This window comes from Schistocerca piceifrons, chromosome 5 (genome assembly GCF_021461385.2).
Source record: "Schistocerca piceifrons isolate TAMUIC-IGC-003096 chromosome 5, iqSchPice1.1, whole genome shotgun sequence".
Classification (NCBI taxonomy): Eukaryota; Metazoa; Arthropoda; class Insecta; order Orthoptera; family Acrididae; genus Schistocerca; species Schistocerca piceifrons.
This window is the reverse complement of record NC_060142.1, coordinates 374,287,487-374,314,128: the sequence shown is the minus strand read 5'-3', so window position 1 is coordinate 374,314,128 and position 26,642 is coordinate 374,287,487. Positions and strand designations below refer to the sequence as shown.

Sequence of the window (26,642 nt, the reverse complement as noted above, 5' to 3'; positions counted from 1 at the left end):
TATGTGGTGTTCCGCCACACCGTACTCTTTCACAGGATTTTATTGGGGAGCTGGAATTTGTAATAGGAAAAGGAAGAGATGAAAAAAATAGTAGGTGAATATGGATTGGAGGAAAAGAATGAAGGAGGAAGCTGTGTGGCAGAATTTTGCACAGACCATAATTTAATCATCACAAACACTTGGTTGAAGAACATCTAGTTGCCGAAAATGCTGCAGATGGCTTCAGTAGCTGCTTCACTATGCGGGCCATTAGGATACTCCCTTCCTGCACAAGTTTCTCTGAACTATGCACATGGAAATTCTCTCTCCAGCTGTCTTATACTTGTGCAATCCCCCCTGGCCTAAACCTCCATTAACCTGTTCGCACTGTCTCACCTTGCCTTTTCCCTTCTCTTGTCCACACCACTTCTTATCTGTCCAGACTATGCACAACATTCTCCCACCATCCTTCTCATTCTCTCTCGCTCTCTCTCTCTCTCTCTCTCTCTCTCTCTCTCTCTCTCCCCCCCCCCCTTCCCTCCCCTGCCCCACTTTTCAACCCCTCTTCCTCCTCTACCCTCCCTTTCTCCATCATCTTCACTTTTCTCTCTTTTTACACCCTCCTTTCCTTCCCCCCTCTCCCTCTTCCTACATATCTTTTTGCTCTACCCTCTGTACTCTTTCCATATTGTTGCGTGGCCAGAGTCATCTGTCCAAAGAATTTCATTTTTCTCGCCTACCCCTCTCCTTGCGTCCTTTCATATCTTGTCCCCACCGCCATCAGCTCAGGCAACTGCTTTCCGTAACTAGTCTTGCTGTGACCATGGGATAGTGGATTTTGATGGTTGTGTGCGTGTGTTTGTGTGTGTGTGTGTGGGGGGGGGGGGGGGGGAGGGGGTTGTTTATTACTTTAGCTAGAAAAAGAGCTATTGCTCAAAAGCTAGTGTGAATGCTGTTTTCTGTTACTTGATTGTGTGCTCCATATATCAATCTGCTACAGGTAAGTGGCTGTCTTTCCTCTACTTTATGTAAAGAGTAACATAGTTATCCTTGGTTACATGTTTCTTTCTTTAACTTTATACAGTCATCTTCATGTTTCCAAGCTTTCACCTAAGATGAAAGTGTTCTGTCTCATTCTCACTCTGTGTCATGTTGTTCTGGTCGGTCAAGCTGAAGCCTTTGTGTCCTATCTACATTCCACTAAAACCCCTGAAGGTGACACCCTCTAAGCAAGTGTACCTTTCTTCCATATTATGAAAACAGCTTCCTTCCTTCTAGCACCACTACGAACTTTACTTCAAAAGTCAATAAAATTCATCTGGGCGTGTGATTGCCTTGTCAATGTGTAAAATTCTTTGACGTTTTAGCCTCTGTTGCAAATGGTCTACCTCAGAGTGTCTTTGCTGCTGAATGAGAGAAGTTTTGGTTCTTATGTACTGGTAGAAGGGGCTGTTATTGTAATGTGATAGGGTATTGAGGGTGAGAAGGAGGGATGTTAGCTGTCCTTTATTGGTGTTTGAATTACTTCTTTTCATTGGTGGAAATACACATTCTTGATTGGTGTTTGCTTAACTGCTTATTGCTGCTGTTCTGCAGTGCTCTTACTCGTGGCAACAAGATGCTGGAAGTCAGTACCCATCCTCCCTATTCTTGTTGGCAGATCAGTTGGCTTTTTCTATCACCTCTCTCTAGTCTTCCTTGTGAAGGTAAGAAACTGTTTCAGCAGTCTGTGGGCTTTTTGAAATTCTGCCTGTTTGCTACACTCATCCTGATGTTATGCCACTGCTGACTTGATACATTGTCTTACTCGGATATATCTTTCATGTTCAGATATTCGTGTGCTGATCGGTCGCCCTGTCTCGCCTACACTAGTCCACACTTGCATCCAGTTTTGTAAACTCCAGCAGGATATACCTTTTCAGTTGCATCTTTCATTGAGTCAAGAACATCTTTTATTATGTAGCTGCTTCAGGAAAATCGGTTTGATACATGCTCGACAGAGCATATTGTCCACATGTTCATTTAACCTTTGAACACCCAGCAGCAGGGCAATGCTTAGTCCTTTCTTCTGTACTTCCCTAGGGCCTTCATCCTTTGTCTCTCTAGTTTTATCTGTCATCTTCATCTCATAACCATTGGCCCCAGAAATGGTCCAGAGGTTTTGTAGTTAAGCTTTCAGATGTTCTTCATGCTAATTCTGTGCACCCTTTTGGTTAAAATGTGCAGGATGGATTTCTTCTGTGTAGGGTGTTGTTGGGAGGAGTTGTATAGGTACCTGACCGTGCTGCTGGGTTTTTTACACTGAAGTGCCGGAGTAACTGGTGCAGACATGCGTATTCAAATACAGAGATATGTAAACAGGCAGAATACAACGCTGCAATTGGCAATGCCTATATAAGACAACAATTGTGTGACACAGTTGTTAGATCAGTTACTGCTACTCCAATGGCAGCTTATCAAGATTTAAGTGAGTTTTAATATGATGTTACAGTCGGTGCACGAGCATGGGACACAGCATCACCGAGGTAGCAGTGAAGTGGGTGTTTCCCCGTATGACCACTTCATGAGTGTACCATGAATATCAGCAATTCAGTAAAACATCAAATCTCCGACAACATTGCTGCTGCAAAAACATCGTGCAAGAATGTGACAAACGACAGCTGAAGAGAATCATTCAACATGATAAAAGTGCAACCCTTCCACAAATTACTGCAGATTTCAGCGCTGGGCCATCAACAAGTGACAGCATGCAAACCATTTAATGAAACGTCGTTGATATGGGCTTTTGGAGCCAAAGGCTCACTCGTGTACCCTTGATGACTGCATGACACAAAGGGGACTGTCAACACTAACATTGGACTGTTGATGACTGGAAACTTGTTGCCTAGTCAGAAGAGTCTAGTTTCAAATTGTATCGAGTGGATGGATGTATGTGGGTATGGAGGCAACCATGGACCCTGCATGTCAACAGGGGACTGTTAAAGCTGGAGGCGGCTCTGTATAGGGGTGGGGCATGTGTAATTGGAGAGATATGGGACCCCTAATACATCTAGACATGATTATGTCAGGTGACACATACGTAAGCATCCTGTCTGATCACCTGTGTCCATTCATGTCCATTGTGCACTCTGATGGACTTTGGCAATTCCAGCAGGACAGTGCAACACCCCACACACCCAGAATTCCTACAGAGTGGCTTGAGGAATGCTCTTTTGAGTTTAAACGCTCCTGCTGGCCACCAAACTCCCGAGACAGGAACCTTATTGAGCATCTCAAGGATGCCTTGCAATGTGCTGTTCAGAAGAGATCTTCATCCCTTCGTACGTTATGGATTTTCGGCCAGCCCTGCAGGATTCATGGTGACAATTCCCTCCAGCAGCACTTCAGACATTAATCAAGTCCATGCCGTAGTGTTGCGTCACTTCTAGTGTGTTTGTGGGCACCCTATGTGATATTAGGCAGGTGTCCAGTTTCTTTGGCTCTTCAGTATATATGCTCTGTGGCCAAGTTTACCATCAGGCTTTCGGTTAGCTTCCATGTTGAGAAAGGCAGCAATCTATTCTTTTCTATCTCTGTAGTGAATTCAGTTTTGCTGTGCTGCTGATTGAGATGCTGGTGGAAGTTCTGTAACTCTTCTTCTCCAACATATTGGAGCCAGCAGTCTGAGCATAATGATGGGGATTGGAGTGCAGTTTCTTTAACAACACCATCTATCTGTTCATAGAATTTACTTTTTCAGCTGAAGGAGATGGTCATTAAACAGTTGAACAGTAGCTCCCAGTCATTGGGTGCCTTGTGTTCCTCTAAGTTGTTCACAGTTTGTGACACTGGTTTATTTGTGAATAAGGACTTCGCATCAAATCTGGCCCTTAAGTTCATAGCTGAAATACACTTTTCTATTAATTAAAAGTGCTACAAAATGGGTGGAACCCTTACTGTAAGACTCTGTGTGGCTCACTAAATGTCAGCGCTTCAGAGCCAGTTCTTTCACTAGTCTTTTGGTTGATGAATTAGTGTTATTCACTGTGGGTTTAAAGGGAAAGCCTCTTTGTGGGCCTTTGGTACACCGTATATTCCTAATGCCTGTGGGACTTTTGGGATGAGGCTTCTATCTGTGTCAAAGCTAATTCTAATTTTCTTTATCAGTGTTGATTTGATTACCTTGGCTATTGGATCCCCCTTAAGTCCACTGTCATGGACGGGTACCTACACGTCTCCTCCCACAACCACCCTGTGCAGATGGAATCTGCCTGAACATTTTAGCTAAAAGGAGCCACAGGATTAGCGATGAACATCTGGAGGCAGAACTAGAAAACCTCAGATCCATTTTTGGAGCCAATGGTTATCGGATGAAGGTGACAGATAAAACTGGTGTCAAAGGATGTAGGCAATAGGGAAGAGCAGAAGGAAGGACAGAACATATGTTGAAGGTATCACTGACTGTATGGGCAAACTTTCTGCAGAACAGGTATCAGGCTGAGTTTTCAAAGCAGCAACAGAATAAAATGTGTTCTTTGCTCATTGAAAGATGCAGTTGACAAGCTACATGCTGCTGGAATTTATGAAATTGGGTGCAAGTGTGGACTAGTATATGTAGGCAAGATGTGGTGACCAGTCAGCACACGGATATCTGAACATGAAAGATATATCCGACTAAGACAACTCGCCAAGTTAGTGGTGGCAGAACACAAAGACAAATGTGCCAAAACGATAGGCTTCTGAGAAGCATGCATACTGACGAAACAGCCTCTTACCTTCAGGGGGGAAGGTTAGAGAGGTGTTAGAAATAGCGAAGTGACTCATCAACATGAGTAGAGAGGACGAGTTCTGACTTCTGGCATCTTGGCTGTCAGCAGTAACAGTGCTACAGAACAGCAGCTCATCTGAAGCAATACACATATGCAGGTGCATTGAAGACCACAGCAGTCACAGGTACACACAATACTGGAATGTCTCAGCTAATACTAGGCAGCAAGTAAACAGCAGGATATGTAAAATCCCTCCTCCTCATGCTCAGTACCATATCAGATTGTGGTAACAATCTCTCCACCGGTATATAACAACCAAAACTTCTCTCATTCAGCAGTTAACTAAAACACGCTGAGGAGGACCATTTGCAACAGTGGCTGAAAAGTCTGAGAATATTACATAATGACAATGCTGTCACATTCCCACAATTATTTTATTGACTGACAACGGCTACGGAAGCCTAGACTTATGTTTGCTCCAAAACTCTGGTTACTTCCTCAAAAGATTCTTCACTATATATTTTCCAAAATAGTACAGTATACTTCTCAAAATACTTTCATAACCACATTGTCTTTCCTATATACTCTCTACTTCAATCCAAATCCAGTAGTCTTTAGTTACCTACTTGAAGAACTGCTACATATTTCCACAAAATGTTGTACTCTTCAGCACCAAGTGTTTCTGACATACTTATTCCACCACTGATAACCTTTTTGTCATATGCTTATTACTTACTTTACAAAATCCATCATGCTTTCTTATATATGAGGGTTGGAACTTAAAAATAGCGGCAACTATTTATTCACAATCAATACAAAAGAGTTACATGTTTGCACCTGTTACTGTCCTTCAAAGTAGCCACCAACGCTGCATAGAACCCGTTGCCAGCAATGTGGAAGGCATAGTATACCGGTAGCAGAGCCTGTTCTGTTGATGGTGCAAATGGAGCAGTCTAAAGTTATAGTGATTCTCATGTACGACTGTGATGGTGTTATCCTAATGCATTACATTCCTCCATGGCAGACCGTCAGTGCACAGTATTTCTGTTTGTTTTTGGAGCATCACCTGCGACCAGCTTTGCCAAAGAAGTGGCGACACTGTCTGCGCAACCCACCCATTATTTTGCACGACAATGTGCGGGCGCATACAGCACAAGCTGTGGATGCTCTGTTCGGTTGATCGGACTGGGAAGTTCTGTACCATCCACCATACTCCCCGGAATTAAGTCCTTGTGACTTTGATTTGATTCTGAAGATGAAGGAACCACTTCATGGCTTTCGCTTCAGAACTGTTATAGAGATTTGACAGGCAGTAGATCGCTCCATTTGGACCATCAACAGAACAGGCTCTGCTAACGGTATACTACACCTTCCACTTCACTGGTAACGGGTTCTACTTAACCCTGGTGACTACTTTGAAGGACGGTAATATGCGCAAACATGTAACTCTTTTGTATCGATTGTGAATAAGTAGTTGCCGCTATTTAAGTTTCAACCCTCGTACAATCCTGAATGGTGTGTAGTTCATTTCTCTTAAACATACCTCCCTAAGAGTGAAGAATGTTAAAGAGGAATAGATGCAGTTCAGAATGTCAGAAGAGGAAGAGTGACAGCAGAAAAAGAGAATACAGTATTATTGCCAGTAATTGGGGCATCTGGCAATCATAGGTCACCTGGCATTGCAAAGAATGCAAGTCGCCTGAGGCCATTATCCCCAATTTCTAATGGTAGTGCACCTATCTTTACCGTCTATTTAATTATGAATGACTTCTGATTCCCATGGTTTCACTAGTATTTTATACCCAAAATCATTATACCTTTCAAACAATTCATCTTTTCTGCAACGTCTTATGGGAATAATGTCCTTTTCGTCTGGCATCAGTTTCTTTTTCCCTGAAATGATACTCTTAATTTCCTTCCGTATATGTCCAGAATCATAGATTCCTCAGCAAAACCCAGTTTTCTGTTATACTTAATAAAAAGAACCTGCACATATCAGCGTGTCAACACTTAACCTAGGAATTATGAAAAAGTTGCTCTAAAACTGGACCCTTCTTTGGCAACATTACATCATGCTTAACAAAAACCTTTACTTTCTCCATTATGACAATTATTTGAGATCCAGAAACAGGCGTTGTTGTTGATGTTTTCTTATTAGGTAGAGCTGCTATCCATTTCTGACTCAATGCATGTAGATCAACCCAGCTGTCAACTAAATACTGCACCTATTTTTCGTGTACTGACAAATTAATAACCAGTTGTCCAGTCTCCTTCCTACAACTATTAATTGCAGAGTCGTCCAGCAAATTGTACACAATTTCCTTTGGCTCAAAGCTTTCTTCATTTCTAGAAATCACTCGCATATTTGCAGAATTGCTTCAAGTATCATCCCTCTTAACATTAGTCATTTTGTACAATAATGACAAGTTAAAATACTTCATTAAAACTGAATTCACTCTTACTAGACTTCCACAGATGCTTCTTCCACTTTGTTCTCTTTCACATCTCTACGTAACAACCCTTCCTTATTTGTGCTCTCCCTTATTCGTGACAAGATTCCTCATCTGTTTTTCTGTTTCTTCATTTCTTTCAGTGAATCTGTATGTGGTGTGTGGGAAGAGTAATGAGACTGGGAACATTGTGAGTGATCTTGCAATGCTGTGTTGTTCTACTGGAGTAGACTGGTGGGTCCATTCCTTCCTGATGCACAGTCAGAGTTTCAGCTATGTACGAGCCATCACATGGTTTTTGAAGGTGCCATCCGTGAAACTATGTTTTTGTTGTGTCCTACAAAAATAGGACAGCAGAATTTAGAGCAACATTATGCAACCAAGTTTTGTATTAAATTTGGAGAAATCACAAGTGAGACCTATGAAAAGTTGAAACAGACCTATGGGGAACATTCCTTATGAAGAGCACAAGTTTTTTGCTGGCACAAATTAAGTTCGGAAGGCTGAGAACATGTTGAAGATGAACCTCACTCAGAGAGACCTTCAACATTGAAAACTGATGAAAACGTCAAACATGTGTATGTTCTAATGAGATCAGACCAATGTTTAGCAATAAGGGTGATGGGTGACCTGCTAAACTTAAACAGTTTCACTGTATATCAAATTTTGACAGAAGGCCAAACATTTTGCACATGTGAAAGATTTGTGCCAAAATGGTGCCAAAAAAATCTCGCAACTGAACAGGACAATTGAAGAAACGTGCGTTGATTGAAGAAATGTGCGTTGATCATTTTGAGAGCACTGCCAGTGACCATGAATGGTTCATTTGTGTCATCACAGGTAATGAACACTGGATTTTTGAGTACAGTCCTGAGACAAAGCGCAAAGTGAAAAGTTGCAGACTGTGACATCTACTTGATTGGAAAAAGCTTGAATGAGCAAATCAAAAATCAAAACAATGCTGCTTTGCTTTTTTAACAGTAGGGATATCAAGCACAAAGAATTTGTTCCTCCAGGACAAACTGTCAGCCACTTTCATCATGGAATTTTTGACCCCAAAAGGCATTCCTGTTGTTCCACAGCCAGCCGGAGTGGCCGAGTGGTTGTAAGCGCTACAGTCTGGAACCGCGCGATCGCTATGGTCGCAGGTTCGAATCCTGCCTCGGGCATGGATGTGTGTGATGTCTTTAGGTTAGTTAGGTTTAAGTAGTTCTAAGTTCTAGGGAACTTGATGACCTCACAAGTTAAGTCCCATAGTGCTCAGAGCCATCTGTTGTTCCACAGCCTCTCTGTTCACGAGATTTGAATCTTTGCAAAAATTTTGTTTTTTTGAAATTGAAAATGTCTTACAAGACCATCATTTTGAGACTCTGGAGAACATTGAAAAGAATGTGACTGACATGTTAAAGGCTCTACCAATTGAAGCCTTTCAGCACTGCTACCAAGACTGGGAGCAATGACTCTACCAGTGTATAGCTGTTGAAGGGAATTACCTTGAAGGAGACAGTATTGTTGTTTGGGGGAAAAAAAACTTTGGTAGATAAAAAAAATAGTCTCATTACTTTTCTTTCAGAAAGACGTCCAAACCTTCATTAAATATTTGTGTTTTAACTACACTCATTTTGCTTTTCTCGGTTGTAATTTTACTTGCTTTACCTATGTGTTCTCTTCTTCCCATAGTCCCTGTTCTTAAAATGTATGGCTAGTGGATTCAAGTTACTACTTACCATTCTACAAATGACTTATAGATTTAGTTCTCCATATTCTGGAATCCTGCACCACTTTCAGCTTGTATCCCCACCTGCTGTTTAAGATGTAGGTCTGTGTTGCCATGTATTGGTGCTCACAGTCTATAAATAGTTTCTCACTGTCTGTTACTTTGTCTTGGTACTGGAAAATTGTGCTAACTTCTTGCCACACCCCCACACCCCTTCCCCATTATTATATCTGTTCCGAAACATGCGTATCCCCTTGACTTCAACAGTTGTGTATTTCCTGTATTTTCTTGATTCCTAAAATTTGGTTCACCTGCCTCTCTTTCTGCATTTATTTTTCTGCCCTTTCTAAATAATCAATAAACTGTCCAGTGTCATGTCTAGGAGCTGCAATGATTTTGTTTTGCTAGTTCATGAGTAATTTCCTATCCAGACCCATTACAATTTTCTCTGGATCCATTTTATTAGTTAAATATACAGATTTATCATCTATTTTAAAGCAAACTTCTTTACACTTTTCTTTTCTAGGATTGAAATTTTCGCCAATTCAGAAAGTGTTTTCCACTGCATTTGGTTTTGTCTACCTCCCCAATAGACCTTGAAAAAAGCGCCCTTAAACTTTTCCAAAGTATCACACTTGTCATTAGTAGTAACTGTTCATGTTCTCGCGTCCCTCAAAAATTCTGAAATAATGTATCCAATCTTTTGTCAGTCAGTTTGTAATCAAGGCAAAACATTTAAAAAACTGTTCTAAAACTCTTTTGGGTGAGTGTTACTGGCAGGACCAATATCAAAAATTGTCTGTTAGTTACAGAAGCCATATCATATTACTGTGACAAAATTGCATTCTGTATTATTAGTAGCTGTTCTAATGTTCTTTTTTACATTACACAATCTACTGTCATGTTTATGCAGTACATTTTCTGGTGCATTAAGTTGACTAGTGAACTGATCCACATTAGCTTCCACTACATTCACATGAGCAGATACATTCTTTTCAAATGGTTCACGTTTCTCACTTTCAACAGTAATTTTACTCTTCAAAGCTTCATATTTACTTTTACAAACAGATTCAACAACCTTAACCTTCTATATTTTTGTATACAATTACTCTTTCATTGGCTACTCATTTACTCCCCTATGTGATTTCACTATTTACATTTTCTGAGGACTATTTGCATTTTGTGTCAACTTGAGAAATTTCTTCCTTGATTTTGCTATGAAACATCTGCAACTCTTTTTTTCCAACTTTGTTTAAGTCAAAAGGGTAACTTATCAGTATCTGAAAGATTTGAAGCTTTTGAGCTCATTATCCAAGAAACTTATTTTACTTGATTGTCTATCAGTTTTATGATTGATGTTTTGCTTCACATCCTTAAAATTTTTATTGACATCATAATATCTCTCTCTCTCTCTCTCTCTCTTTCCCCCCCCCCCCCCCCCCCCCCCTAGTGTACATTAGTGTGGCAAACATTTCGTGGATGCATTCCAGTCTGCTTTTTTCAGACGCTATTTCCTATTTTTCCTTCTTAATGGGCAAGAAACCATATTTGATATCTGCTTCCATTGTTTCCTGTTCATATAAATCAATCTGATTAGTGGAAGCCACCTCAGAATGACTGGTGTCCATCAGGTGATTATTGTCAAAATTGAAACTAGCACTCGTAGTTGTATTAATTGATACATCCTGTTTCAATTCTACCCTCACAGTTGGAGATAATTGCTTTACATTTTCAGCAGAAGCTTCATTTCCTTCTATCTCTTCTCCCTGTGTCTTTCCTAGAGAGCTAGTTCAGGTTCCACCCACACTGCAACACACCGCTTCCCCATGCTTCACTACCATTGAATTATCATTCCCTTCTATACTGACATTTATTTAACTCCAGAAAGCACCAGACAAAATAAACAAAAATTGTAGGCTGCAGTACCCAACATACTGTCACTGTGAATTCGAACAATGCACGGTGCAATACCAGAACACAAACACCGGCCTGTTATGGATGCTGTCAGCCCCCCTCCCCCGTCAGCCAATTGCTCAACAGCTCATATTACACTGCTTCTTCTGTTGTATGATTTATACCTCCCAGCAGCATCACATTGTAGTAAAGAACGACTTTCGCCACATGTATCTTTTATTCTTATGTCTCACTGCTTTTCTATCATTTGCTCGCTTTGCTTCACTGTTCCTCGTCCATCACTTTCTTCTTCTAGTTCTGAACTCTTTAACAGCTTCACTTAATTCAAAATATGAAATAATTTCTTTTCCCAGAATAAAATACATCGCATGTGACTGTGCAGTTAATGCTCTGACTTACTAATAACATAGAAAGTACTCACTTTAGTAGCCAATTTAAGGTTTTAACTCAGACCTCATACAGAAAGAGCAACATTTTTCATCAGAGAACAATGTACAAAAGCACATGGCGTGTAATAGTGTTGAATACTTGTTCAAATACTATGCCAATGATCTCTTTTAGACTCTTGAAAGTTTGTGGTTATGACTGCTCACCATGCCATGCAGAATTTGTACCCTCCAAAAGGAAAGTGTCAGTTTTTACTAAAAAATTAAATATTTCACAGATGCCATCCACTTTATTAATAATTCATATTCTTGAAAGAACCAGAACTTCTTTTATGAAAATGCTTAGAGTTATGGGCTACATTATCTCTTGTCACAGGAGGAGACCATGGACTCCTTCCAACTTGTGCTCAAAATTCCTCTCCTGTGTGCAGAAGGTCTGTTCTCTGATTGGCTGAATGACACAGTAGCCAGTTGTCTTCAATTTCGACCCACTGCACCCAATACTCTCAAGGGTTGGACCAATCTTATGAAAAGGATAGATCGCTGCTTGCCATATAGAAGAGGTGTTGAGTCGCAAACAGGCACAACAAAAAGACTGCTAAAGATGTGAGCTTTTGGCAAAAAGGCCTTCTTGTGGAGTAGACAACACACATACATTTGTGCAAGTACAACTCTTCACACATGACCACTGTCTCTGGCCACTGACGTCAGACTGGGCAGCTGCACATGATGGGAGAAGCAGTTTGGATGGTGGGTGTAAGAAGAAGGCTCTAGTGGGGAGGGATAGGTATATGGAGGTGAGGTGGGGGACGGTAACATGCTGCTTGTGGCAATATGCATGAATGTGTTGGGGGTAGGGTAAGGCTGCTGGGTGCAGTTGGGGTGTTAGAGGGGGTGAGGGGGGGAGAAAGGGGAATGGAAAAGGAGGGAGATAGAGGCAGGGAGAAAAGACACTGGGTGTGATGGTGAAATAGAAGGCTACATAGTGCTGGAGTGGGAGCACGAAAGGGGCTAGGTAGGTGAAGGACGGGGACTAGTGGAGGTTGAGGGTAGGGGAGTTACGGGAACGTGGGATATATGGCAGGGAAAGTTCCCACCTGTGCAATTCAGAAAAGCTGATGTTAATACGAAGAATCCAGATGCCACAGGCTGTGAAGCAATCATTGACGTGAAGAAGATTGTGTTGGGCAGCATGCTCAGCAACTGAGTGGTCCAGCTGTCTCTTGGCCACAGTTTGTTGGTCGGTGGCCATTCATGTGGACAAACAGCTTGTTGGCTGTCGTGCCGACGTAGAATGCAGCACAATGGTTGCAGTTTAGCTTGTAGATCACACAACTGAGCTTTCATAGGTAACCCCGCCTTTGATGGAATAGGTGATGTTTGTGACTGCAGTGGAGTTGGTGGTGGGAGGATGTATGGGACATACCATGCGTCTAGGTCTATTATAGGAATATGAGCCATGAGGCTTGTAGAGTGTATGTGCAATACTAGACATGCAACAGCAAGCAAGCACAAAATGACAGATGGCACTGTCGCCAACATGGAAGCACATTCAAAGCCACTGAGCATCAATGCGTATTGCTACACCACAAGGCAGTCACCTGACTGATAAAAAAGAAATTCAAGACATTGAGAAAAATATTGAGCAACATGTGAATTGATGTACAGGTGTAGTTAAGAATTTTTTACAGAAATTAAGAACCATTAATAACCATCTAGAAAGAGAAGATTAAAGTTCTATGTGCAATGCATAGTATGGATCATGCCTGGCAGGCTAAGCGTTTCTGGAACTCCATAAACTGAAAGGAAAAGTAACCTTCAATGCTTTCAACAATGCACAGAAGAACTGCAGCAAGTTGGTATTCCAGAAGTGTGGTTGGGAACGGTGATAAATTCAGATGTATTGTGCACAAAACTTGAGATTCAGAGTGGAACAATAATCCATAAAATAGAGGGGACCTGTTGTGCAGGAAAGAAAGGCTTTACGTGGTAGGCTGAGGTAGGTTTTCAAAGCTAACTGGAAAAGTAGACTGAAAGCCAGCAAATGTTTTTGATTAGTGATACATAAGAAAGAAGAAAACTAGTTGATCAATATTTTGATAGAAGTGCCCATAGAAAGAAGACCATCAAACATAAACATAGCCAAAGCCTTGCAGACAAACAAAAATTACGCGAAGTAGAAATGTAGTGTGAGGAGGGCTATGCGAGAGGCGTTCAATGAATTCGAAAGTAAAGTTCTATGTACTGACTTGGCAGAAAACAAAATGTCCAGACTCTCTGTGACCAAAATGGTACTGAAACAGAGGATGACAGACTAAAGGCCGAAATACTAAATGTCTTTTTCCAAAGCTGTTTCACAGAGGAAGACTGCACTGTAGTTCCTTCTCTAGATTGTCGCACAGATGACAAAATGGTAGATATCGAAATAGATGACAGAGGGATAGAAAAACAATTGAAATTGCTCAAAAGAGGAAAGGCCGCTGGATGTGATGGAATACCAGTTCGATTTTACACAGAGTACACGAAGGAACTTGCCCCCCTTCTTGCAGCAGGTTGGCGTAGACCTCTAGAAGAGCGTAGCATTCCAAAGGATTGGAAAAGCACACAGGTCATTCCTGTTTTCAAGATGGGACGTCGAACAGATGTGCAGAACTGTATACCTATATCTCTAATGTCGATCAGTTGTAGAATTTTGGAACATGTATTATGTTCGAGTATAATGACTTTTCTGGAGACTAGAAATCTACTCTGTAGGAATCAGCATGGGTTTTGAAAAAGATGATCGTGTGAAGCCCAGCTTGCGCTATTCATCCACGAGACTCAGAGGGCCATAGACACAGGTTCCCAGGTAGATGCCGTGTTTCTTGACTTTTGCAAGGCATTCAATACAGTTCCCCACAGTCGTTTAATGAACAAAGAGCATATGGACTATCAGACCAATTGTGTGATTGGATTGAAGAGTTCCTAGATAACAGAATGCAGCACATCATTCTCAATGGAGAGGAGTCTTCCGAAGTAAGAGTGATTTCAGGTGTGCCGCAGGGGAGTGTCTTAGGACCGTTGCTATTCACAATATACATAAATGACCTTGTGGATAACATCGGAAGTTCACGGAGGCTTTTTGCGGATGATGCTGTAGTATATCGAGAGGTTGTAACAATGGAAAATTGTACTGAAATGTTGGAGGATCTGCAACAAATTGACGCATGGTGCAGGGAATGGCAATTGAATCTCAATGTAAAATGAAATGATCATATAAAGTTGATCGTCAACAAAGCAGATGCCAAAAAAGTTGATCGTCAACAAAGCAGATGCCAAACTGAGATTCGTTGGAAATGCAATCGGAAAACAAAGGAAGTAGGTTACACTACACTTGTTCGCCCACTGCTTGAATGTTGCTCACCAGTGTGGGATCCGTGCCAGATGGGGTTGATAGAAGAGATAGAGAAGATCCAATGGAGAACAGCGCGCTTAGTTACAGGATCATTTAGTAATCGCGAAAGTGTTACGGAGATGATAGATAAACTCCAGTGGAAGACTCTGCTGGAGAGATGCTCAGTAGCTCGGTACGGACTTTTGTTGAAGTTTCGAGAACATACCTTCACTGAGGAGTCAAGCAGTATATTGCTCCCTCCTATGTATATCTCGCGAAGAGACCATGAGGATAAAATCAGAGAGATTAGAGCCCACACAGAGGCATACCGACAGTCTTTCTTTCCACGAACAATACAAGGCTGAAATAGAAGAGAGAACCAATAGAGTTACTCAAAGTATCCTCCGCCACACACCGTCAGGTGACTTGCAGAGTATGGATGTAGATGTAGATGACCAACAATGAAATTGAAACTTCCTGGCAGATTAAAACTGTGTGCCGAACCCGAGCTTGAGTCTTGGTCTGGCACACAGTTTTAATCTGCCAGGAAGTTTCATAACAGCACACACTCCGCTGCAGATTGAAAATTTCATTCAAGAATGAAATTTTCTGATGATGTGGAAAAGACAAAAATTTTTGAAATTTACATATTGACGAGAACATTGTGAAAATTAACAAAATATTTGTAAATGAACGTCATTGTGCTGACATAGTTTTTTATTGCTGTGTAATAATAATAATAATAATAATAATAATACTGTACAGTCAATAGATGGTTTTCGATATACCCCTTTTTTTCTGATTACATCCCAAAATCATGAGTAATGAACACATACTTTTCTCTCAATGAAAAGATAGTTGAATTGTCCTGCCTGTTATATGTGTGTGTAGTGCATGGCAGGCGCCAGTAGTGCCAATATAGGCACTTACTGTTTCATTTTATCTGAACAGTGGAGCTGTACCCTCAGGTAGTCTCCATCTCTAGTGACCACTTTCTCAATAAGGCATTAAACCCTGATCCTTCGCCTTCCCTCCAAAAATATTTTTTACTAAACCTTTTAAGTGGTTTCCTAACAGACACACTCTGTTTTCTAAGAAACCCACTAACAAACCGGTCATCCATTATCCTTTCCTGTTATTCTATGTTTCATATGAACGTGTAATCTTTCTATTTTAATATGTTCTGAATGCTGATATTGTTGCAGGTACGGCATAGATCTACTCAAAAAGTGTATGCAATGAAGCTATTAAGCAAGTTTGAAATGGTATGTTATCAAAGATACTGCATTCTCATGTTACATTGAATCTGTCATAAGATTGTTTTTAATACAGTATAACTATTAAAGCAGTACTTTTCTTAACCATTTCTAGATTAAACGGTCAGACTCGGCATTCTTCTGGGAAGAACGCGATATAATGGCCCATGCTAACTCCGAATGGATAGTGCAGCTGCATTTTGCATTTCAAGATGCTAAATATCTGTACATGGTTATGGATTACATGCCTGGTATGTCATGCAGCAAACCTCACATTATGTACTAAATTCAAGAGATAACTGTTAATTTTGATTATTGGTTTACAGGTGGTGATCTTGTTAACCTTATGTCCAACTATGATGTGCCTGAAAAATGGGCAAAATTTTATTGTGCTGAAGTTGTTTTAGCTTTAGATGCCATTCACTCAATGGGTTTTGTTCATAGGTGAGTGTTCTTTGAAATATTTTTGTGTAGCAGTCATTTATTCAGAAATACATTCTGAAATATTCTTTGTTTTCAGAGATGTGAAACCAGATAATATGCTCCTGGACAAGCATGGTCACCTCAAGTTAGCAGATTTTGGTACTTGCATGAGGATGGATGATGTAAGCAGATAATTAATACACATGTAAAAATAACTGTTCCTATGAATACTTAATGCCAGTGTATTGTTATTTCAAATCAGTTTGACATTAACACCACCAGTGGACATTGATTGACATTATTTCAGAAGAATTTTAAAATGCTTCAAAAATTGATTGATTGAAGTCATGTGTCAGTGCTAATATTAAAATGCTTCAAAAATTGATTAATTGAAGGCCATGTATCAGTGCTCTTTTTTCCCCTATTGTGAAGTCTTTTTCTACTGTTATGAAGTAAAGAAATGACCTGATATATCCCAGAAATGTTACTGGTTATTACTGTAATAAATTTTTGGTATGTACATTGTGAGACTACAGTTCCAGACCAGCCACTCATAATTTCTGTTCACAGGATGGTCTAGTGCGGTCAGATACAGCCGTAGGTACTCCTGATTACATATCACCAGAGGTGCTACAGTCCCAAGGTGGAGAAGGTGTATATGGTCGTGAGTGTGATTGGTGGAGTGTGGGTGTCTTCCTTTATGAAATGTTAGTTGGAGACACTCCATTTTATGCTGATAGCCTTGTTGGTACATACAGCAAGATCATGGATCATCGCAATTCACTTCATTTTCCAACAGATGTAGAAATTAGTCAAGACGCTAAAGCCTTAATTTGTGGCTTTCTCACGGACAGGTAATAACAAAAACATTTTAATGTTTTCATGGCATAAAGACTGTTCCATAAAATTTCAGGCATGCAGCCGCATAAATTCAGCTTCTTCTTCTAATATTTCGGCTGAATACCATCCAGCCATCTTCAGAGTGAGCCAAGGTGACTAATGCTCCAGCACTTGCTCCGTCCTTTTAAACTTGAGGACCAAACCACTGCGTATGCGGCGAAAGATACACAAGGCGCCAGAGACGTTGATAGGCGGCAAAGAGGTGTAACGTATACGTGCCTTGAAAATGGCTGGACAGTATTCAGCCAAAATATTAGAAGAAGAAGTTGAATTTATACGCCTGCATACCCAAAATTTTATGGAACAATAACAAAAACAGTTTTATTAGAGGAAATGAATATGTTATACCTCCTCTTTTCTTAAATATATGTAAGGTAGATAACTTACTGTATTTTATCCCTTCTTTATTATGGATTGCACTGTTCACTTTTTCAGAACAAGGCGCCTAGGAAGAAATGGAGTTGAAGAAATAAAATCTCATCCATTCTTCCAGAACGACCAGTGGACATTTGATAATTTACGAGACTGTAAGTTTGTTTATTGTATCGTTGAGCTTGGCACATACCTGTAGTACTCTTTCTGTGGGATTGTATTTGAAAAATTGTGAGATAAAGTTGCTAAATGTGACAAGAACTAAGGAATAGTTTCTTCAGGAAGCTCTACCTGAAATACCTGCTTAGAAATAATTATATTGCCTCTAGAAGGTAAATAGCTGAGCCTAAGCAGTAAGATAAAACTTTAATACCAAAATTTCATATTTGGGAAAGACCCTCTAAACTGGTAGAGGTGAGCTAGTTTCTTGATGTTTCAGATATTCTTAGTGGCTGATGGGAATTATCCCCATGAACCATAGGTCTAGATGAGATGGGGTGGCTTGTGTATTGCAACAATACAGATAATTGACCCATAGCTGCAGCGAACTGGAAAGGTATCTAGACTGCAGCTAACTGGAGGGGTGTCTTTAGAGAGACCAGACTAATGTATGGTTTCTGAAGAGAGGCTACAGTACTCTTAGAAATTACAAAGGAAACAGTCATGATGATTGACTGATCTGGTCTGTAATGTTTGTTAACAGAGGCTTGCTTTGTTGGTACTGCAGTATGACTGAAATTAAGGAGAAACTATAGTTGCTATATTTCTTGAAGACATGGAATGGTACTATTTGGCTTAATGGTGATGGCATCTTTCTAGGTAAAATATTGTAGAGTTTAAATATTCGCCCTTTTGGATCTCTGAGTGGGAATTAATCTGCATGGTGTCATTAGATATAAAAGAAAAATAAACTGGCATTTTAAATTTGGGAGTGTAGTATTTGGCCTCCTTAATTGTTAGGTAAGTTAGATAACATGAAAAATGTGAAAAGAAAATTGGATAGATTGAAGTTCGATGTTGTGGAAATTATTGACGTAGAGCAGCAGGAAGAACAGGCTTTCCAGTTGTGCGAGTATAGGGTTATGAACCCAAAATTCAGTAGGTGCAATGCATGGAGCAGTGTAAATAATGAACAAGAAAACAGGAAATTGGGTGAACTATCATGAACAGTATAGTCAAGTTGGACACAAAGACATGATCCTCATGTTATTGCAAGCACACATGGAGATGATGACAGTTTTGAGACAAAGGATGTTTGCTAAGAGAGAGAAAATGTTTGTCAAAGAAACAAAAATTTAATTCTGATGCAGGTTTGAATTCCATGTCAAGAGAAGAGAAAGGATGGGAAACACGGGAGGATATGGACTGGAAGAAACGGACAAAAAGAAAACCTGCCTAATAGTATCTTGCACAGAGTATGAATTACCTTTGCAAACACTTGGTTTAAGAATAGTGGAAGTATGTTGCATACATGACAAGAGACTTGAAGTCAAGAAGGTTTCAAATGGATTATGTAATGATAAGACAAAAATTTATATATATTTAGGTTGAAAACTGAAAAACATTTCCAGAGATACGTGTGCACTGTGCCTATAATTTATTGGTTATGACATGCATACTAAAGCTGAAGAAATTTCAGGAAGGTAGGTAATGAAGGTGGTTAGTCCTAGATAATTTGAAACAACCAAAATGGTTGACAGCTTCAAAGAGAGCATAGGGATTGACTGATTGAAGAAGGGGAGAGGAATTCAGCGCTAGTGAAATGAGTAACTTTGAGATGTAGGCACTAGAGAAGAAACTGAGCAAAAGACAATGTTCAGCAGAAATCCTTGGATTACTTAGAAGATATGAAATGTGACTGGTGAATAAAAAAAGGAAAAAAAATGCAGCAAATGAAATACCCAAAATTGAATATAAATCTCCAGAAAGCGGTATTGACAGGAAGTGCAAGCTGGGAATATAGAAATAGCTACAGAACGAATGCAAAGATTTTTAGATATGAATGACTGTAGGAAAGGTAGGTGCTGTGTTTAGGAAAATTAAAGAAACCCTTGGAGAAGAGAGAAGCAATTAAACGTGCACTAAGAGCTCGAGTGGCTAGTCCATTCTAAATAGAGAAGCAGAAACTGGGAAGTGGAAGGGGTATATAGAGGGGCTGTTCAAGGAAAAATAAATCATACCTTTATTATGGAAAGAGAAGAGGAAGTGGATGAAAGTGTGATGTGCGTTGAGATATTGCAAGAATAATTTCTGAGACATCTGAAATGTTATATATTGGGGCAAGACACTTTGGGTAGACAACATTCTGACTGAATGATTATGATCCTTGAGAGAATCAGCCACGACAAAACTGTTCCATCTGGTTTACAGGACATATGAGAAGGAAAAGCACCCCAGAATTTAAGAAAAATGTGAGAACACCAATACCAAAGATGGCAGATGCTGACTGGTGTATACTGATCTGTCAGTTTAATGTGTTGTGGTTGTAAAATACTAACACAAATTATATACAAAAGAATGGAACAACTGGTACAAGCCGATCTCGGGGAAGATCACTTTGTGTAGAAAGGTTGAACACACACACATATTCATTCACAGAAGCAAGCACACCTCATGCACACATGACCTCCATCACTGGCAGCTTGGTCCAGAATGCAAATGCCACGTAGAACACAAGTAGCAAACTAGAGAGGGTGGGGAAGGGATATCAGTAAAGGGGGTGTGGGGGGGGGGGGGGGGGGCTGGGAGAGAGAACAATGCTCTCTGGCGAAGCATGCAGGGACTAGACTGCCAACAGACGCAGCATTGGGTGGCTGTGGATCAGGGAGGAGAGGAGGGAGAGTTGTGGTCATCATTCACCATAATGCACTGTTTGTACTATGACATTTACAAAAGGCTAACTGATATTTATTGTAATAAGTTGAATTTGCCTAAGTGTTCAGTGATTTAGTTATTAAAATGTATTTCTGAGCTTTGGATGTGATGGGTAATGTGTTGATTGGTTGGTAATCCCAAGGCTACTGTGAGTTTTTGGTCTTAAGATAGGTCAGACTATGAGTCCTTTCCACGGAGTTGGAGATGTTCCAGTCATGAGAGAAAAATTAAATGCATCTGCTAAGACAACACTAAGCTATTGGAAACATTCTTGATTATGATTATCCTGATACCAACATTGCCCATCACAACGGTATAAATTCTCATTACTGCTTTTCTATTTGTATTTATTGTTGTGTGTTTTAGGTGGAAAATTTTGTGGTTAGTTATTTAGTCTGGGACTTCTTGTGGGAGATAGTCCTTTGCTGCAGGTGGCTGACTGATGCTGAGAAAAATTCATTCAGTCCATCAGCTAAGGCCTGAAAGCAGTTTCTGATTTTGCCTTCACAACACCCAAGCTACGGGGATTCTTCTGCAGAGTTGTGGGTGTTATATCGCTGTACACATATTAAGAAATTTGTCTGATTTTGACATTGCAACTCATTGCTTTATGCAGTCTCACAGTTTTACATTTTTGTTGTAACATTCAGGTTTTGGATTTGCCTTGAAATGTCTATGAGCAGCAGTGTTGCTGTCTGTCATTTGATGTAATCAGTTGTCAGCTAGGGAGCAGAAGTTTTTCTTACATAGAATGTACGTACAGGAGCATATTTGTCGTAGAGAACAATGATTTGATGGATTTTTGCCAATAGCTATGGGCTCTGCTTATTTGATGCTACTAGTTTTCTGTCGGGAGCATCATGATCCTTACGTTTGATGTTCCTACAAGTTACATGATGTAATGTGAACGTCAGGGGCTGCGGGAAGTAGACCAGGAATATTACGTCACATGCTGAGAAGCCTGGAGCTCAAGTTTGACCTATATCTCTTCCTTTGTCAGTCTTTGTTTTGTTATGGGTACATCTACATACTATGTGCCGTATGTTGTTGGGACTATAAAGGAAGAATGTGCAAGTTGTTGGAAGTAAACAGCCTTCTTAGATTTATTATGAAGGGGTGTGTCAACAATTCTGTGTTTGTGTCTCCCATTACGATGGTGTGTTCATATTGACCCTGAAAGGCAGTTATTGAGCTGAGTTTTGGCTTTTAGACAACACCAGTTAAGCACTTCTGACTCTGTATACTTATTTCAGTAAACATGAATTCAGCCTACCTTCTTTTGCCAGGGTTCAATGTGATTAAAGGTTTGAGTTTGAGGTTAGATTGTATGTATCCCCCACTGAGCTTGTTTGGCTTGCACATCCTAAGAAATGTATATGCTGGGAGATGAAGAGATTCAGAGGAGATGTGTAGTGTTAGCTACATTTTGGAGAGGAGGATTACATGAAAGTTTAGTTGAAAGAGAAGGCTGAAATATGCAGATAAGGATTGGACCATAAGTGCACTATTAACAGTTCTGACACATGATACCAGGTGGCTTTCAGGAGGTGTCTACCTATGGAGAGGGACAGTGACTGACATTTCTGGGAAGTGACATAGCTCAGGAGTGACCAAGACTTTACATGCCCAGGTGGTTCACAATTTCAATCATGGAAGGAGAAGATATTGCAAAGTTAAGATTTTCAGAGGTTGCAGCTGTATGGGAAATATTTTTTAAGTAGTAACGGAAAGTAATAAATTTGGGAAATGTATAAACGTTCAGGGAGAAGAAATAAAAAAATCAAGCTGTTCATACACTATTTTTGTCAGAGATGGCAAAGGACTTGGAAGGTCAATTAATAGAATGGAAAGATTTTTGAAAAGAAGTTACAAAGCGGATATCAACAAAAGTAAAACAAAGATAATGGAATGTAGTTGAATCAAATCAGATGATGATAAGGGAATTGGACAACAGAATGAGACACTGAAAGTAGTAGTATAATTTTCTTATTTGGACAGAAAAAGTATTAAGTATATTGTAAAAGGAAGGACCACTGCCTTTATTTAAGTGTTGGCAGCTCAGAACAAAGTTTTGTGAAGGCAACACAATGTAGTGATTTCATACAAAGCAACAGAAGTCATTGTTTTCGTGCACTACTCAATTGACTGGTTTTGGCTTCGAAAATTATTGCTCATATTAGTTGCTAATTGTGTGCTGTAAACTGACTTTTATGTGGAAAAGGATATAGAGCTGCTCAGATTCATCAGAACTTATTTATAGTTTATGGGTCTACAGTAACGATCAAGAAGATACTGCTGACCATGTTGAGCATCATAGCTGATTGACACTAATATCATTGATTAACAAAAACTGCTGTAGCTCTGTTATTAAACAGCTTTCATTCTTAGGACACAGCAAGACCACTTGCATCAATATAGTGACAAAGCGCAGCAACGTGATGATCTTAAAAAAGAAAGAAGGAAAGAAAGAAGAAAAAGTGTAATATAATAGATCTGTGGTGGTTTTCATTAATCATTGATATTAGAATAAAAGAAACATTAGGTAGTATTATTGAGGTATTAATAGTCTCTGTACAAATGTGCATGATAAAGAGAGGAATGGCAGGTCTATTATTCAGACTTATTAAATTGTCCGCTGGCCGGTGTGGCCGAGCGGTTCTAGGTGCTTCAGTCTGGAGCCGTGCAACCGCTACGGTCACAGGTTCGAATCCTGCCTCGGGCATGGATGTGTGTGATGTCCTTAGGTTAGTTAGGTTTAAGCAGTTCTTCATCTAGGGGACTGATGACCTCAGATGTTAAGTCCCATAGTGCTCAGAGCCATTTGAACCATTTGAATTAAATCGTCCAACATGTGTACCAAAGCCTGCAGTCTAATTATTGACAATTAGCACTCAGGTTGATGGATTCTATCATTAACACAACTCTCACAGAAAACTCTGATATTGCAAACTGTTTGCAAGATTTGGCATAATCTTTGTCCATGACAATGTGCAATGTGCATCCATATTTTCTGTCAATACAAAGGATAAGTTTCACATTTCTGCTGGAAACTTTTGGAGCACCCACCCTGCAATGCTGGCCTTGCTTACAATATGTGCTTTACAGAAATATCATATGCCTCTTCAACAGAAATTCTAAGATTCAGCATGTCATTGTCATGTTGTTATTTTTATAATAGTGCCCTCCACCTTTTTGACAATGAATGATTCTGAAAGTTAACTTTCCTTATCACAGTTCTGGATGGCATTAATAAAGATGTTAGTAAATGTTGTACAGAATACTGTAAAAAGATATGCTTAGCAAAAATGCTGATATTTATGACTGTACATGCAGTTTTTCCTTCACTTAAGCAGCTATTAAATATTTCTGCAGGTGTTCCACCAGTTGTTCCAGAACTAATGGGTGATGATGATACAAGTAATTTTGATGATGTAGATAAAGATGAAAGTCCAGAAGAAAATTTCGCTACGCCAAAAACTTTTGCAGGAAACCATTTGCCGTTTGTGGGTTTCACATACTCGAGGGATTATCAGTAAGTAATACATTTCATTAAAAGCTTCATTTACTTTATAAGGGTCATTGTAAAAGAGAAGTAAAGAATGTTTTGATCTGACAAGCTACGCTGTTCTCCTTCCACCTTTGCCTCTATGTCATCGTTGCTATCAGTATGATGCTAATGGTGAACAGGAATGGTCCTTTACTGTTAATAAGTGTGAGAAAATTAATGATCCCATAAAGTGTGTGCTTCATAGAGTATTTTTGAATGCAAAAACAACCGCCCTATCAAAATTTACAGACATATAACTGAAGTTTTTGGAATGTGATGAATGAAGCAATAGTTGGAAAATGGTGTACCATTTTTAATGGCAGTAGCGGACTAATGACTATTCATGATGAATGATCAGGGCTAATGACTATTCATGATGAATGATCAGGACTAATGAATATTCATGATGAATGATCAGTCTAGTCTTCAGCTGTGACTGACAAACTCGAATCAAAATCTGAGGGGGGGGGGGGGGGAAGTTAAACAAGACAGGCATTTCATTATTGATGAATTGAGCTTGTTATTGCCTGAAGTTTCATGATCAGTTCATTATTGGTGGTTAGTGGTGATTTGTGCTTCTGAAAAATGTATGCCAGGTGGGTTCTCGTACTTTTTACTTATCAACACAAGAAACAAATGAGAACTGCACTGACATTTCTCGCTCGATACAACAATAATCGCTAGGAGTTTTCGAACTACTGTTTTTCTGGTGAAGAAACTTGTGTTTTGCCTAAAAGTCCAGGAAGAAAGGGCCAGTGAGTTGAATGGCATAATTCACAATCCACAACAAAAGGAAAGAAAAAAGAGCTGAACAAATTCTGGGTCCCAAAAAGTTATAGCCACAGTGTTCTGGGATTGAAATGGCTTCCTACTCATTGACTTTATGCCTAGAGGAGGGGACTCCATAAACGTAGTGGTCTACTGTCGGACTCTTCCCAGACTACACCATGCCATCCAAAGCAGACATCATGAATTGTTGTCTAGTGACTTTGTGCTTCTTCATGACATGCTTGCCTGCATTCTGCTGAATTGATGAAGAATTTTCTGTAGCAGTTTAAGTGGAAAGTTTTTGAACATCTGCTTTACAGACTGGATTTGGCCCTGAGTGATCTCCATGTGTTTCCCATAGTCAAACTTCTTTTTTTGTGAAAAATGCTGTGGAAATGACAACAAACTGAAACACGATGTTAGTGCCTTGTTCAGCAACTTTGCAGCATGCAAGTATGCTGAAGGCATAGAGAAGTGCTACAACAAATGTTCAGATTTCTATGCCTAGTATGTAGAAAAATAGCAAAGATATCAAACTATGTTGTAAAACAAGTTTTCTTTCACTAACTTGAATAAAAATGTCTGGAGAAACAAATTTTCTCTACTTTTTAACAATATGTAATATTAAGAATTAAACATGTTTTGGTATGCAACCCACAAAGTTAAAAAGTTAAACTTAACTGATGACACACACCATTTCTAGCACTTAATCGTAGAAATAGCAACATTGTAACAAGTAGTAAGCACCACCACCAACAACAACAACCATTTGACATCCATTGCTGGATAAAGATCTCATCTAGACTTTTCCATGCATTATTGTATTCTGCTGTACATATCTGTATCACTCTTGCACATCGTCTACCCATCTTTGATTGTATCTGTCTTTTTCTACTGCTTGGAATCCAATGAAGAACTTCCTTGTTCCATCTACCCTCCATTCGCCTAATAATTCCCAACACGTATTTCTCAATTGCTCACTGAGCAGCTCTTAGTTTTCGAATGGGTTTTGCATTATAAGTCCATGATATGGTTTTGTAAACTATATTTAGTTTACCAAGAGCACTCCACTCTTTTGTTTATATCTTTTTTATTGTCCATTTGTTTGTCTTTTACTAATTTAACAACAAAAAACTCATCAATTGGTTCTGTGACATAATTTTTGATTTGTACTAATTTCTTTTCAGTATGTTGATTGAAAAATCTTTTAGTCTCCTTTTAATTTATTTCCAGGTTACTTTCATGTCTTCCATTTCTTGCCAAATTTTTTTATGCACTAGATGCAAACAGTATCATGTCATCGTCAAAACAAATACGGGTCGGTTATTTTCCATTAACATGAATTCCTTTTTTTCTATTGCCATTCCAAGGATTTGACTATTTGCTGCTGGGATCGTGAGAGTAGTTCGACCATTTGAAATCTCCTTGCGTGACTCTGCGTTCAGTAAACTAGGTGGAAAGAGAGTATCTCAAGAAGGAACTTGATACATTTAGCTCTGGATGCAAATATGCTGAGGAACTGGCTCAAGTTTAGAAGAACAGTTGACCGAGCATTTGATATGTATGTGTCTAGTAGGACAGTTCATGGTGGGAGGGACCATCCATGACGTACAGTAATTGTAAAGAAACTTCTAAAGAAATAATGGCTACTGCATGTTGTTGTTGTCGTCTTCAGTCCTGAGACTGGTTTGATGCAGCTCTCCATGCTACTGTATCCTGTGCAAGCTTCTTCATCTCCCAGTACTTACTGCAACCTACATCCTTCTGAATCTGCTTAGTGTATTCATCTCTTGGTCTCCCTCTACGATTTTTACCCTTTTACCCTCCACGCTGCCCTCCAATACTAAATTGGTGATCCCTCGATGTCTCAGAACATGTCCTACCAACCGGTCCCTTCTTCTCGTCAAGTTGTGCCACAAACTCCTCTTCTCCCCA

At 39.7% G+C, this 26,642-nt stretch overlaps 1 protein-coding gene across 1 annotated transcript in view; it reads left to right on the top strand.

Moving 5' to 3' along the window:
- LOC124797955 (rho-associated protein kinase 2) overlaps positions 1-26,642 on the top strand; it is a 208,618-nt gene that overhangs the window by 16,825 nt on the left and 165,151 nt on the right. The window contains exons 5-11 of the mRNA XM_047261112.1: positions 15,773-15,832; positions 15,939-16,074; positions 16,150-16,267; positions 16,344-16,428; positions 16,817-17,100; positions 17,582-17,673; positions 23,765-23,924. Coding sequence (XP_047117068.1) covers positions 15,773-15,832; positions 15,939-16,074; positions 16,150-16,267; positions 16,344-16,428; positions 16,817-17,100; positions 17,582-17,673; positions 23,765-23,924 — 935 coding nt within the window. The remainder of the gene's footprint in view (positions 1-15,772; positions 15,833-15,938; positions 16,075-16,149; positions 16,268-16,343; positions 16,429-16,816; positions 17,101-17,581; positions 17,674-23,764; positions 23,925-26,642) is intronic.